This window comes from Cervus elaphus, chromosome 32, assembly GCF_910594005.1.
Source record: "Cervus elaphus chromosome 32, mCerEla1.1, whole genome shotgun sequence".
Classification (NCBI taxonomy): Eukaryota; Metazoa; Chordata; class Mammalia; order Artiodactyla; family Cervidae; genus Cervus; species Cervus elaphus.
The window spans coordinates 41,588,117-41,603,438 of NC_057846.1; the positions used below are offsets into that span (position 1 = coordinate 41,588,117).

General features: G+C 38.1%; 1 protein-coding gene across 4 annotated transcripts in view; it reads right to left on the reverse strand.

The window, feature by feature from the left end:
* LOC122688081 (A disintegrin and metallopeptidase domain 3-like) overlaps positions 1–15,322 on the reverse strand; it is a 115,093-nt gene that overhangs the window by 54,361 nt on the left and 45,410 nt on the right. For all 4 annotated transcript variants that reach the window (XM_043893907.1, XM_043893906.1, XM_043893904.1 and 1 more), the window contains one exon: positions 7,705–7,844. In XM_043893907.1, coding sequence (XP_043749842.1) covers positions 7,705–7,844 — 140 coding nt within the window. The remainder of the gene's footprint in view (positions 1–7,704; positions 7,845–15,322) is intronic.

Here is a 15,322-nt window from a genome sequence, read left to right on the forward strand (position 1 = left end):
TAGTGGGACTGTTGGGTCATATGGTAGTTTAATTCCTAGCTTTTTAAGGAATCTCCATACTGTCTTCTATAGCAGCTATATGGATTTCCATTCCCACCAACAGAGTAAGAGTCTTCCCTTTTCTCCACACCCTCTCTAGCGGTTATTATTTGTAGATTTTTCAAGATGGTCCTTCTGACTGGTGTGAGGTGATATCTCACTATAGTTGTGATTTGCAGTTCTCTAATAATGAGCCATGTTGAGCATCTTTTCATGTGTTTATTAGCAATCTGTATGTCTTCTTTGAGGAACAAATCAGAATATAATAATAATTTTTCTCTGATCTCTGCTGTCAAGTGTCCTTTTCCTCGCTGTGAGTTACAGTTTGCCTCGACATCCCTAGGATGCCCTCCAGGACTGAGCTGGTCTCTGGACCTGCTCTCGGGACAGCTCAGATTCTGGCCCTACACCTGTGTATTCTTGCCTCCAATGTCCACAGCCGCCCGAGTCAGTGTCTGCTGTTCTGTGGGAATTCTCATTGTCCCTTTATGCATTTTAAAGGCACAGAGTGCCTAGTTGATTGCTTGGATTTAACCTGCAGCTTGTCCCGTTGATAGGAAGGTTTTCAATCCTCTTCCCAAGCCACACTGCCCCTGGGGTTCAATCGTGGTTTTATCTCCACCTCTACATGTGGGTTGTCCATAGCAGTGTGCTCCCGAGGCTGCCCTGGAGGGCTTGGCTCTGCTCCAGTGAGGACCAGGTGTGGAAGTGGTGCGGCCGCTTGGATCTCAGGTCCTCTGGCAGCTCCAGGTATGCAGGGGAGCTGGAGGTCAGGGGAGTAGGAGACATGGTTCTCTTAGGGTTCTCTCTAGCCTCTGGCAGCCTGCAGCAGTGGGGATCTACTGTCGCGGTCGTGTGGCAGCTTGGAACACAGCGCCAGGTACCCAGGGGAGCCGGAAGCCATTGGTACAGGAGATATGGGGCTACTAGGATATTTTTGAGCCTCTGGCACCTTTGTCTCACTGAGAATTAAGAATGGAGGTGGTGCAGCTGCTTGGATTGCAGGGACCCTGGCAGTGCCGAGTGTGCAGGGACCCTGGCAGCCTCAGGCGCAGGAGCTACAGCACTTAGAGACTTTTTCTAGCCTCAGGCAGCTGGCGCTCAAAGAGACTTTCTGGCTGGTCCTTCTCTGCTGTTCAGCATGTCAGGCACTTAAATGCCTCCCCTGACTGAGGTCCTTTCTCTATTGGTGTACGAGGTACTTGAAGAGCTCCCCTGGCTGGGGTCCTTCTCTATTGCTCACTGCATCAGGTACTTAAAAGGCCACCCTCCCTGGGTCTTCTACAACTGGTCAGTTGCTGGTGCTGGCATGTGGGGAGAGAGGCCACAGGGATGGCTCCACCCCTTGCCCATGACTCAGCAGTATTGCCTTGCCGCCACAGCTGTCTGGCATTCCTCCAAAGGCATTTCCACCACACTCTCCTCCCTGACCTCCCCTCAAGTGGTCTCCCCGTAGTCAACAACAGACCTTACCCTGAGATTGCTCTCCAGTCTATATGCTCCAGCTCCCAGCTACCACACATTCCGGGAGACTTGTGTCCCTGTCCAGGGAAGGGAGGGGCTGCCACAAGGGTTGTCTGTGTGGTTCTCATTCTAATCAGACTGTCCTAGATCAGCTGCTTTTCTCCTACAGCCTCCACTGTCCCAAACTATTGCCCTGCTGTGGGGATCTGCTGATGCTTCAGTTCCCCTCTACCCTGGATGCAGGCTCAGTCTTGATCACTCTCCTCTCCTTTGTCCTGCCAAGTTTTGCATCGACCTGTACATTCCTTTTCAGTGGTCAGGGACTCCTGCCCACTTTCAACTGGTGTTCTGAGAGAACTTCTGCAACTGAAGGTGTATTCCTGACGCATCATCCATGGAGAGAGATGTACTCCACACCCTCCTACTCCTCCAACACCTTACCTATGGCTGTGTACTGTTGAATTTGGTTTGCTAATATTTTGCTGAAGACTTTTGCATCAAAATTCATCAAAACCATAACATTTCTTTTATTTTTCTTCAAGCTATCCTTGTTTGTTTCAGTATGAAAACAGTGCTGGCCTCATATTGATTGAACATTTTCCCTCCTCTTCTATTTTTCAGTAGAGTTTGAAGATTTGTAGGAATTCTTCTTGAATGTTTTGAATAACTCACCAGGGAAATCAGTGTTCCTGGACTTTTGGTTGCTGGAAGGTTTTTGATTCCTGATTCAATCTACTTACGGGTAATCAATCTGTTCAAGTTTTATATTTCTTTATGATTCAGTATTGGAAGACTCTATGTTCTTAGATTATTATTCATTTCTCTTAGATTTTCCAAATTGTTCACATATAATTGTTGGTAATAGTCTCTTAGAATCTTTTGCTTTATGTAGTATTAGTTGCAACATATTGTCTTTCATTTTTAATTTTTAAAATTTGAATCTTTTTTGCTCTTATTTTGAAGAGTTTTAAGCTAAAAGTTTGTCAATCCTGTTTATTGCCTCAGAGAATGATTTCTTGGCTTCATTGATCTTTTTCTATTAACATTTTAGTCCCTATTTCATTTATTTTCACTGTGACTTTTGACACTTCCTTTCATCTACTAACTTGGACTTCATTTGTTCTTTTTTTTTTTTCCAGTATGGATTAGGATGGTTTTTGTTTTTGTTTTTAGCTTTTCCTTGAAATAGTGATTTATCACCATAAACTTCTACTTAGAACTGCTTTGTCTACATGGCATAAATTTCAGTTATGTTGTATTTCCATTTTTGTTGCTTTCAAGGTACTTTTTGAGTTTTCTTTGATTTCTTTGTTGACACGTGGTTTTTAGTGGTACCTTGTGTAGTCTTCACATGTTTTTGAGTTTTCCAGTTTTCTTCTTTTAATTTATGTCCAGGTTTATACTATTGGAGTTAGAAAAGATGTTGGATATGTTTTCAAAATTCTTCAATTGGTTGAAACTTATTTTGTTGTCTAACATATGATCTATTGTTGTCTAACATATGATCTATTCAGGAGAATGCTTCAAATACACTTGAGAAGAATGTGAGTTCTATTTCTGTTGGGTGGAATGTTCTATAATATGGGTCAATCTGTCAGGCCTAAGGCTTCATTACAGGCAATGTTTCTTTTTTGACATTCTGCCTGGATTGTCTATCTGATGAAATGCATAGGCACTTAAAAGTCTCCTACTATTATTGTATTACTGTTTGCTTCCCTTTTACTCCTGTCCATGTTTGCTTTATGTATTTAGTTGATTCTGTGTTGAGTGCAGGCTTCCCTGGTGGCTCATTAGTAAAGAATCTGTCTGCCAAGCAGGAGATGTGGGTTTGATCCCTGGGTCAGAAAGATACCCTGGAGAAGGAAATGGCAACCTATTCCAGTATTCTAGTCTGGGAAATCCCATGGACAGAGGAGCCTGGTGGGCTATAGTCCATGAGGCTGCAAAAGAGTTGGACATGACTTTGCAACTAAACAATAAAACAACCAATGTTGAGTGTATATATATATTAATAAATGTTGTTTCTTCTTCCTGTATTGTTCCTGATATCAGTAAGCAGTACCCTTCTTTATCTCTTACTATCCATATTTGTTGTAAAGTCCACTTTATCTGATATTAGTATACTTAACTCCAGCTTTCTTTGGGTTTCTATTTATGTGGAATATCTTTTTCCATCTTTTCAGTTTTAGTTTGTGTGTCTTTACACCTGCATGGAATAACTTGTAGGTATGAGAGTGGTGGGTCTTGCTTTCATTCATCATCCATTGTGTCTTTTGACTGGAAAATTTGATACATCTGCTTTAAAAGTAATTTTTGATGGCATGAACTTACTGTCATTTTGCCCCTTCTTTTCTGGCTATTTTGTAGTTCCTCTGATGCTTTCTTCTGCTCTTGCTCTCTTCCTGCATTCCTTCTTTTTTTTTCTCTTTTGTGTTCCCAATTTTTCTTTTTTTTTTGGTTTTGGGTTTGGTTTGAATTGTGTTTTGTTTTTGTTTTATGGTTACCATGAGGCTTGCACATAACAACATATATCTCTCACAGTCTAAGTAGATAACAAAGCTTTGAATGCACTCTATATTTTGACTTAGAATATATTTATTTTCCTCAACAGGTTTTATGCTTTGTATATTTTATATCTTGTTATGTTACATATAGCTTATCACAATATTATAGTTTTACTTTTCATGACTCTTGACTTTTATGCAAACCATGTCGCCTTTAATTACCTGCTTTGAAAGTGAAAGTGAAAGCCACTCAGTCATGTCTGTTTCTTTGCAACCCCATGGACTATGGAGTCCATGCAATTCTCCAGGTCAGAATACTGGAGGGGGTAGCCATTCCCTTCTCCAGGAGACCTTCTCCAGATCATCTTCCCAACCCAGGGATCAAACCCAGGTCTTCCACATTGTAGGCAGATTCTTTACCAGTTTAGACACAAGGGAAGCCCAATTGCCTACTTTACTTATTCAATTATTCTGAATTTCAGTATATATTTACTTTTACCATTGAGACTTATACTTCTTATGTTTTCCTTTTACTAATTAGTACCTTTTCTAAACATTAAAGAACTCCATTTACTACTTCTACTAAGGTTGGGCTAATGGTGTTAAACTCCTTTAGATTTTGCATGTCTGTAAAACTCTTCTCTCTTCTCTTCAATTCTGAATGACAACTTTGCTTGGTAAAAGTCATCTTTTACTTTCAGCATTGTGAATTTACCATACCACTACCTACTGGCCTGCAATGTGACTGCTGTCAAAGCTCCTCATGTTCTTATAAGAGGTTCCCTTAGAAGCTGCTGCTTCTAAGATGCTTCCTGTCTTTAATGTTTGATGTTTAATTATGTTTCTTGGTGTGGGTCTCATTGAGTTCATCTTATTTACAATTCTGGGCTCTTTAAATCTGGATGTCTGTCTCCTTTCCCAACTTAGGGAACAATTTAGCCATTATTTCTTCAGAAAAGTTTTCTGTCCCTTTCTCATTCTTCTGGAACCTACATAATGTGATTATTGGTCCACATGATGTTGCCCTACAGTTCCCTTACCTTAATGTTTGTGCAGTCATTTTTCCTTTTGCTGAGTTTGTTAATCCTTTCTATGCTCTTTTTAGTTTAACACTGCAATATTCTATTGTATATTTCAGTTCAGTTTTGTATTCTTCAGTCCTCTGACTTCTATGCAGTATTTTTTTATATTTCTTGTGGTTTTTATGTTCTCACATTGTTCATGCAGTCTTCTCCTTATCTTGGTGAACATCTTTCAGCATATTATTTTGAATTCTTTACTGGGTAATTCATTTATATCCATTTGATTATGGTCATTTTATGATATATTACCTTATTAAAGTATCTCATTCTTTTGTTTGGAATCTATTCTGTTGTTTCTGCATTTAACTTAATTGTCTCCTGTTTATCTGACTCTAGATAAAACAGTCATCTCTCCCAGTCTTGAAGGAGTGGCACTAAACAAGATGAATCTAGTCATTCAAGCCTATCCTAGATTTTGCTTTTCTTTAAAAATTTCCATATTGTCCAAGCATCAGCTAATTGCATTATCAGTATCTTTGAGTTGTTAAGGGTATGCTCAGACCTGTCAATGTCCTAAAATGAAGGACCTGACTTGGCATCTAAGATTGGGGTGATTGGAAACCCTACCTTCAGCTAGCAGCCTTTAAAGTATGCAAATTATACATGCCTCTGAGTGTAAACACAAGTTCCACAGGTCAACAGAGGAAGGCAATATAGAGAAGAAAGATGGGTGGCATTCTCAAAATTTCGGGTGCTTTCTCCAGGAACCGGAGAAAGCAAATGGGCAGGGTGACATTAGGCCCACTGGGCTCTGCTTGTTGAGAGAAACACCAAAGGCTGTAAGATGTGTGCCAAACAGGAAGCTTCCCTTTCAGACAAAATCTCCTGGATACACTAATAGGCCACTTTCACAGAAAGTCTGGGGTGTGTTTCAGTCTCCTCTCTGTGCAGTGCCCTGGGGAGACAGCTGACCAAGAACTTACTTCTTCAGTTGCGACTATTAGAGTCCCATGGGACCCAGCAAGCAAGTCCCTCTGACCAGAGTTTTCTCATCTCCCTTTCTCTCAAACTTACAGAACTGCTGTATACTATGAGAATCACTATTTACCAAATACCATTGGCAAAGTTGCTCCAATCTTTGCTCAAAATCTGCCCCAGTCTTTGCTCAAAACCTATCACCCTGCACATTTAGCAAGAGTTACCATAAATCTCGAAAGTAAAGGGTCCAGGGATAAGAAAGGAAGAAACAAACAAATGAAAAAATAACAAAAAAAAGAAAGAAGTAGCTGGGTCCAAGGTGGTGAGCAACGAGAACTCCAAGAGAGCATGAGTCTCATTATATGCTTATTTTACTATATTAGAATATTAAATGACACACCTGCCAGTGCCTATAAATGGAAATTATTGTTTACAAAGGATTAACAAATGTAGGCACCCCACTCCTTTGAAAAAGCACTGCCCCTTCCCTGGAGGACTAATGCATATGCTTCTGCATCGCTAGCCTCACTCTTCCTCCCCTCGTCTTTACATTTTTAAAGTAAATCCTTATCACCACATGGGTGAGAAGTTCATCTGTGAACTTCTTCATTCTTTGCCCATTGAAGAAATTTTGTTATCTGTTGAGAAATCTCAGCTTCCATTTCATTACTCTGTTTCTTGAATAAAACGTTTTGTTTTAGAACCGTCCCCAGTCCAGGCAGAGAGGCTAGGGTCCATGGGACTTAATTCAGTAACAGTATTATTCTGTTGTTACTCTGTGTGAAATATTTAACATTCATGTTATAAAACATATTTTATTATCCCTGCTGCATAAATCAATTAAAATGTGTATTGTTACATTTATCATAAAATCCCAATTTCTGTATCATGATTGTTTGCTTAGCTCCTTTCCTACATTTTCTAGTCCTTCCTGGACCTCTTCTTCTGAATCACGATTCTTTAACCTGATTGCATTTTACCATCTTTAAAAGAAAATTCTATGCTTTTAATATTCTTCCATATATTTTCCGTCATTTCTTTTGGTTTGTTTTATCCTTCCCAGTCTTTTGAGCTTTTAACATTTCTTCATATCTACGTATCACTTCATTGTCTTTCCCTGAAAAGTTTTCAACAAGTTCTTCATGTGACCTGAATTATTTCTTCTCTTTCAGGTCCCAACATGAGTTTTGTCTTATAGAAAGCTTCCTTTTTTTTTTTTTTTACCGTAAAGTTTCTCTTCTCCATGTATTCCCTTTTATTTCCCTCTAGGCACTTAATATAAGTCATTTAAATTTTGCTTATTCTCATGTTGACTTTAAAATTTTGTCCCTGATTGACCTATATAAAATACATAACATTTTTCTATCTTGTTAATCATTCACGTGACAGACTAACACAATTCTTGTAACAGTACATGCTTAAATGTTTTTTTGACAGATTAATGAATCTCACATCAAGATTACAGTGCTTCACAGGAACTCATCATCAATGACTTGATACTATAGCACTGAACATAGAAATATGAAGCACATTTTCTACAATATCAAATACTCATTCCCTATAATAAACATTAAAATAATTCATAGGTATTTAGTAAGAATGCTTTTGTCTACATTATATCAAAGATATCATACATCAAGAAATGCTATAAATATCTCCCAAAAGAAGACAAAGTTTTGATAAAAATCACATCTTACATTGCTCCAGGATTCATTATGCATGCAGTGCCTGGACAGGAACATTCGTAGATGTCATTGTTATACCTTAATCCCAGCATAATTCCAAGTAATTGCGTGAAAATAACTGAAAATGCCTCTAAAGTTATCATCTTTGAATACTAAATGAAATAAAAAACAGAATGGTTGCTCAAGTTATTTTCTTCAACCCCTGGTTTTTTCATGTAATTGTGACTATATTACCTAAATGCAAATACTAATTTAATAAGCTTTTATATAAAGCTCATTATTTGGCAAAGTTAGATTTTGTTATTCTTTTTGCATAATGGTACTCTCAATACAAATGGCATTCACCTATAAACAATAATATTAATAATATATGTTTTCCTTACTGCTACTGATTTAATTCTAATAAACTGAAAAAAATATTCTGAGAAGATTAATCATTGTTTCAGTAACTATAATACTTTTAATTTAAACACTTTGAAAAATACACAGATTCTTAACGGACAGTCAGTTTTAATGTCAGAAATAGTTTTAGGATAAAATCAGTTTTTTCCTAAAGGCAGAACGCTAGCATTAAAAAAATAAAACTTGAGTAGTGATGAAAGTAACACACAAAGCCCTGGTTGGTAATCAATGATGTTTTTAACTATCTCCATAGTTTTGCCTTTTCCAGATTGTAATAGATTTGGAATGATAGAGTGTGTAGACTTTTCAAACTGGCTTCTTTTACTAACCAAGAATCCTCTAACTAGCAAGACTCTAATTCAGATTTGATGGAGAAATCAAAAGGTTTACAGCCAAGGAAAACATAAGAGAATTCAGCACCACAAAACCAGCTTTACAATAAATACTAAAGGACCTTCTCTAGGCAGGAAATGCAAGGAAAGGAAAAGACCTATAACAGATAAGCCCAAATGGTAATAGGATAATACCTGTTGATAATTACCTTAAATGAAAATGGATTAAATGCACAACCAAAAGACAAAGACTGCCTAAGTGGATACAAAAACAAGACTGGTATATGTACTATCTACAAGAGACCCTTGTCAGAGCTAGGGAAACCTACAGACTGAGCGTAAGGGAACAGGGGATGATATTCCACACAAATACAAATGAAAAGAAAGCTGGGGAAGGAATGCTGTTTTCAGAAAAAGCAGACTTTAAAACAAATACTGTTATGAGAGACAAAGAAGGACCCTACAGAATGATCAAGGGTTCAATTCCAGAAAAGGACATACCAATTATAAATATGTACACACCCAACATAGGAGCTCCTGAATATGTAAGGCAAATACAAACAACCATAAAGGAAGAAATTGACAGTAACACAATAATAGTGGGGGACTTTAACACCCCTCCTTCCTCAATGGACAGATAATGCTGATAGAAAACTAACAAGGAAACAAAGGCCTTCAATTCCAATACACTTTAGATCAGTAGGACTTAACTGATATTTCTAGAACATTCCATCCAAAAGCAACAGACTACACATTCCTCTCAAGTGCACAGGGAACATCCTTCAGGAATGACCACGTGCTAGGCCACAAGGTGAGCCCCAGTAAATATAAAAAAACTGAAATCACATCAAGCATCTTTCCTGATCACAATGCTATTAGATTAGAAATAAGCTACAACAAAAATCTATTAAAAAAAAAAAAACACAGACATGTGGCAGCTAAACAATATGCTACTAAACAATCAATGGACCACTAAAAAAATCAAAGACAAAATAAAAAATTACCTAGAGACAAATGAAAATGAAAGCACAATGGTCCAAAACCTATGGGATGCAGTTAAAAGCAGTTCTGAGAGGGAAGTTGATAGAAATTCTACCTCAAAAAATAAGAAAAAAATCTCAAATAAACAATGCAAGCTTATACCTAAAACAAATAGAGGAAGAAGAAGAAATGAAACCTAAATTTAGTAGAAGGAAAAGAATCATGAAGATAACAGCAGAAATAAATGAGATATAGACAAAGAAAACAACTGTGAATATCAATGAAACTAGAAGCTGCTGATTTGCAAAGATAAAACTAAGCTGAGAAATCTTAAGCCAGACACATCAGGGAAAAAAGTGAGAGGCCTCAAAACAATAAAATTAGAAATGACAAAAGGGAAGACACAACTGACTCCACAGAAATACAAAGGATCATAAGAGACTACTATGAACAACTCTATGCCAGTAAAATGGACAACCTGGATGAAATGACAGATTCTTAGATACGGTTTTCCCAGACTGAACCAGGAAGAAACAGAAAATGTGAACAGATGAATCACAAGCACTGAAATTGAAACTGTGATTAAAAACTTCGAACAAACAAAAGTCCATGACCCGATGGCTTCACAGGTAAATTCTATCAAACATTTAGAGAAGTTAACACTTATCCTCTGAAACAGTTCCAAAAACTGTAGAGGAAGGAAAACTTCCAGACTCATTCTATGAGGCCACTATCACCCTGATACCAGACAAAGATATCACAAAAAACAAAATTACAGGCCAGTATCACTGATAAGTACAGATGCAAAAAACCTCAACAAAATACTATCAATTCAAATCCAACAATATATTAGAAAGATCATTCAAAATGATCAAGTGGGATTCATCCAAGGGATGGAAGGATTTGTCAGTATATGCAAATTAATCAATATGATACATCACATCAACAAATTGAAGAATAAAGACCAGATGATAATCTCAATAAACGCAGAAAACCTTTGGACAAAAGTAAGCAATATTTGTGATAACAGCTTTCCAGAATCTGGGCAGAGTGGGAACATACCTCAACACAATAATGACCATATATGACAAACCTATAGCTAACATCATACTTAATTGTGAAGAGCTGAAAGCATTTCCTTTAAGATCAGGAAAAAGACAAGGATGTCCACTCCCACTACATATATTCAACATAGCTTTGGAAGTCCTAGCTGTAGCTATGAGAAAAGAAAATAAGGTAAAGGGAATTAAAACTAGAAAAGAAGAAGTTAAACTGTCACTGTTTACAGATGACATGATCTTGTGTATGTAGGATTCTAAAGATGGTTTCAGAAAGCTACTAGAATTCATCAATGAAGTTGGTAAAGTTTCAGGCTACAAAATTAATATGGACAAATTTGTTGCATTTCTACACACTAGCAATAAAAATGAGAAAAAGAAATTTAAGAAACTATTTCATGGATTATCATATAGAAAAGAATCAAATGCATAGGAATAAGACCACCAAGGGCTGCCCTGGTAGCTTAGATGGTAAAGAATCTGCCTGCAGTGGAGGAGACCTGGGATCAATCCCTGGGTCAGGACGATCCCCTGAGAAGGGATGGCTACCCACTCCAGTATTCTTGCCTGAAGAATTCCATGGCAGGTCGAGAAGCAACAGAGTCAGAATTGAACATGGAACAACAGACTGATTCAAAATGAATATGCCAAGGCTGTATATAGTCACCCTGTTTATTTAACTTCTATGGAGAATACATCATGCAAAATGTCAGGCTGGATCATTTGTTTTTCTGGAATTGAGCTGCAGAAGTTGCTTGTATATTTTTGAGATTAATCCTTTGTCTATGCTTCATTTGCTATTATTTTCTCCCAATCTGAGGTCTGTCTTTTCACCTTGCTTATAGTTTCCTTTGTTGTGCAAAAGCTTTTAAGTTTAATTAGGTCCCATTTGTTGGATGCATGAGACAAGTACTCAGGGCTGGTGCACTGGGAAGACCCAGAGGGATCGGGTGGAGAGGGAGTTGGGAGGGGGGATCGGGATGGGGAATACATGTAAATCCATGGCTGATTCATGTCATTGTATGGCAAAAACCACTACAATATTATAAAGTAATTAGCCTCCAACTAATAAAAATAAATGGGAAAAAAAATGTCAGGCTGAATGAATCACAAGCTGGAATCAGGATTATCAGGAGAAAAATCAACAACTTCAGATATGCAGATGATACCACTCTAATGGCAGAAAACGAAGAGGAACTAAAGAGCTTCTTGATGAAGATGAAAGAGGAGAGTGAAAAAAAACTGTCTTAAAGCTCAACATTCAAAAAACTAAGATCTTGACATCCAGTCCCATCACTTCATGGCAAATAGATGGGGAAAAAGTATAAACAGTGACAGATTTTATTTTCTTGGGCTCCAAAATCATTCCGGATGGTCACTGCAGTCACAAAATTAAAAGATGCTTGCTTCTTGGAAGAAAGCTATGACAAATGTGGACAGCATCTTAAAAATCAGACATCACTTTGCCTACCAAGGTCTGAATAGTCAAAGCTATGGTTTTTCCAGTAGTCATGTATGGATGTAAGAGTTAGACCATAAAGAAGGCTAAATGCTGAAGAATTGATGTCTTCAAATTTGGTTCTGGAGAAGATTCTTGAGAGCCCCTTGGCTAAGTATAATATGTCAAAACAGCTTCTCATATAAAGAAAATGCCCTCTGAGGCAGGGAACACAAGTAATGTAAGTTCGACCCTTCAGTTGGGAAGATTCCCTGGAGACGGAAATGACAACCCATTCCAGTATTCTTGCCTGGCAAATTCCACAGATAGAGAAGCCTGGCAGGCTCCTCTCAAAGAGCTGGAAACAATTCAGCATGCACGCACACGCACACACACACACACACACACACACAATATGTCAGAGAGAGAAGCACAAATACCATATAATTTTTCTAAAGTGGAACCTAAAAACAAATGAAAAAGCACAAAACAGAAACCGAGTTATAAATATAGAGAAGAAACAGGTGGCTGCCAGAATGGAGGCACCTGGGGAAAGAAAGAAATAGGTGAAAGAGATTAAGAGATACAACTTCCGATTTTGAAATAAATGAGTCATGGGTATGAAACGCAAGGTGTGGGCAATCTAATCAATACCTATGCATTATCTTTGAAATCAAGAAAATTAGAACTATCAAGGGCACATTTCATGCAAAGATGGGTGCAATAAAGGACAGAAATGATATGGACCTAACAGAAGCAGAAGATATTAAGAAGAGGTGGCAAGAATTCACAGAAGAACTGTACAAAAAAGATCATTATGACCCAGATAATCACGATGGTGTGATCACTCACCTAGGGCCAGACATCCTGGAATGCGAAGTCAAGTGGGCCTTAGGAAGCATCACTATGAACAACGCTAGTGGAAGTGATGGAATTCCAGTTGAGTTATTTCAAATCCTAAAAGATGATGCTGTGAAAGTGCTACACTCAATATGCCAGCACATTTGGAAAGTTCACAGCAGTTGCCACAGGACTGGAAAAGGTCAGTTTTCATTCCAATACCAAAGAAGGGTAATACCAAAGAATCTTCAAACTACCACATAATTGAACTCATTTCACATGCTAGCAAAGTAGTGCTCAAAATTCTCTAAGCCAGGCTTCAACAGTATGTGAATCAAAAACTTCCAGACTTTCAAGCTGGATTTTGAAAATGTAGAGGAACCAGAGATCAAATTACGAATATCCATAGGATCATAGAGAAAGCAATATTCCAGAAAAACATCTACTTCTGCTTCATTGTCTACGCTAAAACCTTTTACTCTGTGGATCACAGCAAACTGTGGGAAACTCTTCAATAGACATGAACACCAGACCACCTTACCTGCCTCCAGTTAGAACTGTACACAGAACAACAGACTGGTTCAAAACTGGGACAGGAATATGTCAAGGCTGCATATTGTCACTCTACTTATTTAACTTACATGCAGTGTACATCACGTGAAATGCCAGGCTGGATGAAGCACAAGCTGGAATCAAGATTGCCGGGAGAAAAAACATTAACCTCAGAGATGCAGATGACACCACACTTATGGCAGAAAGCAAAGAGGAACTAAAGAACCTTTTGATGAAAGTGAAAGAGGAGAGTAGTAAAAAAGCTGGCTTAAAACTGAACATTCAAAAAACTAAGATCATGGCATCCAGTCCCATCACTTCATGGCAAATAGATGGTGAAACAATGGAAACAGTGAGAGACTTTATTTTCTTGGGCTCCAAAATCACTGCAGATGGTGACTGCAGCCATGAAATTAAAAGACGCTTGCTTCTTGGAAGAAAAGCTATGACAAACCAAGGCAGCAGATTAAAAAGCAGAGACATTAATTTGCTGACAAAGGTCTGTATAGTCAAAGCTGTGGTTTTTCCCATAGTCATGTATGGATGTGAGTGCTGGACCACGAAGGAGCCTGAATGCCAAAGAATTGATGCTTTTGAGCTGTGGTGCTGGAGAAGACTGCTAAAAGTCCCTTGGACAGCAAGGAGATCAAACCAGTTTACCTGAAAGGAAATCAAATTCTGAATGGTCATTGGAAGGTCTGATGGTGAAGTTGAAGCTCCGATACTTTGGCCACCTGATGCGAAGAGCCGACTCGTTAGAAAAGACTCTGATGCTGGGAAAGATAGAAGGCAGGAGGAGAAGAAGACGATAGATGAGATAGTTGGATGGCATCACTGATTCCATGGAAACTGAGTTTGAGCAAATTCTGGGAGATGGTGAAGGACAGGGAAGCCTGGCGTGCTGCAATTCCATGGGTTCGCAAAGAGTCAGATACAACTGAGTGACTGAACAACAATCTTTGTATAATGATGTATCATTTCTAGACTTATTGTGATAATCATTTTAAATAGTATAGAAATATTGAATTAATATTTTGTATAACAGAGACTAACATAGGGGTGAAGTGAAAGTTAGTCACTTAGTCGTGTCTAACTCTTTGTGAACCCGTGTCCGTGGAATTCTCCAGGCAAGAATACTGGAGTTGGTTGCCATTTCCTTCTTTAGGGAATGTTCCCAGCCCAGGGATCAAACCCAGGTCTCCCACATTGCAGGCAGACCCTTTACCAACTGAGCCACCAGGGAAGCCGACATGGGGACATAGGTCAATTATAATTCAAAACAAACAAGCAAACTCAAAAAAGGGACTAGATTTATGGATACTGGGGGCAGAGGTTGAGAGGAGGGGAACTGGATGAAGGAAATCCAAAGGTATTGATACTAAAAAGAAGAACTGCTGTAACTAAACAAGAAAATCAAGTAATGCAGTTAAAAAATGGGCTAAGGTCTTGAATAAACATTAATTTCTCCAGAGACGATGTACAAAACACCAAAAAGGATATGAAAAGGTGGCTCAAGATCACTAGTGATTGTAAAGCTACAGTGAAAAGCAAAATGTGATATCACCTCATACCCCTTGGAATGATTAACAACAACAAAGAATAACAACTCTTAATGAGGGTGGGATGAATAAACTATGAAATGTGAAATGCTGGTGGGATTATGAAATGATGCAACCACTCTGGACCTCAGTATTATGAGTCTTCACAATATTAAGACTAGAAATACCATATGATCCAGCAAACCCACTTCTAGGTATATCTCCAAAATAACTGAAATTACTATCTCAGAGAGATCTGCATTCCCATCTCTCATGTTAATTGTAGCATTATCACAATCACCAAGATATGAAACCAAACTAAGTGATCGCTAATATATGAATTCATAAAGAAAATATCTATGTATATAAATGTATAAAATGATATGATTTATATGCATATATGAATAACATGAAATATTATTCAGTCATAAAAAGAATGAAATCCTGCCATTTTCAAAAACATGGATGAGGCTGGATGCATTATTCAAA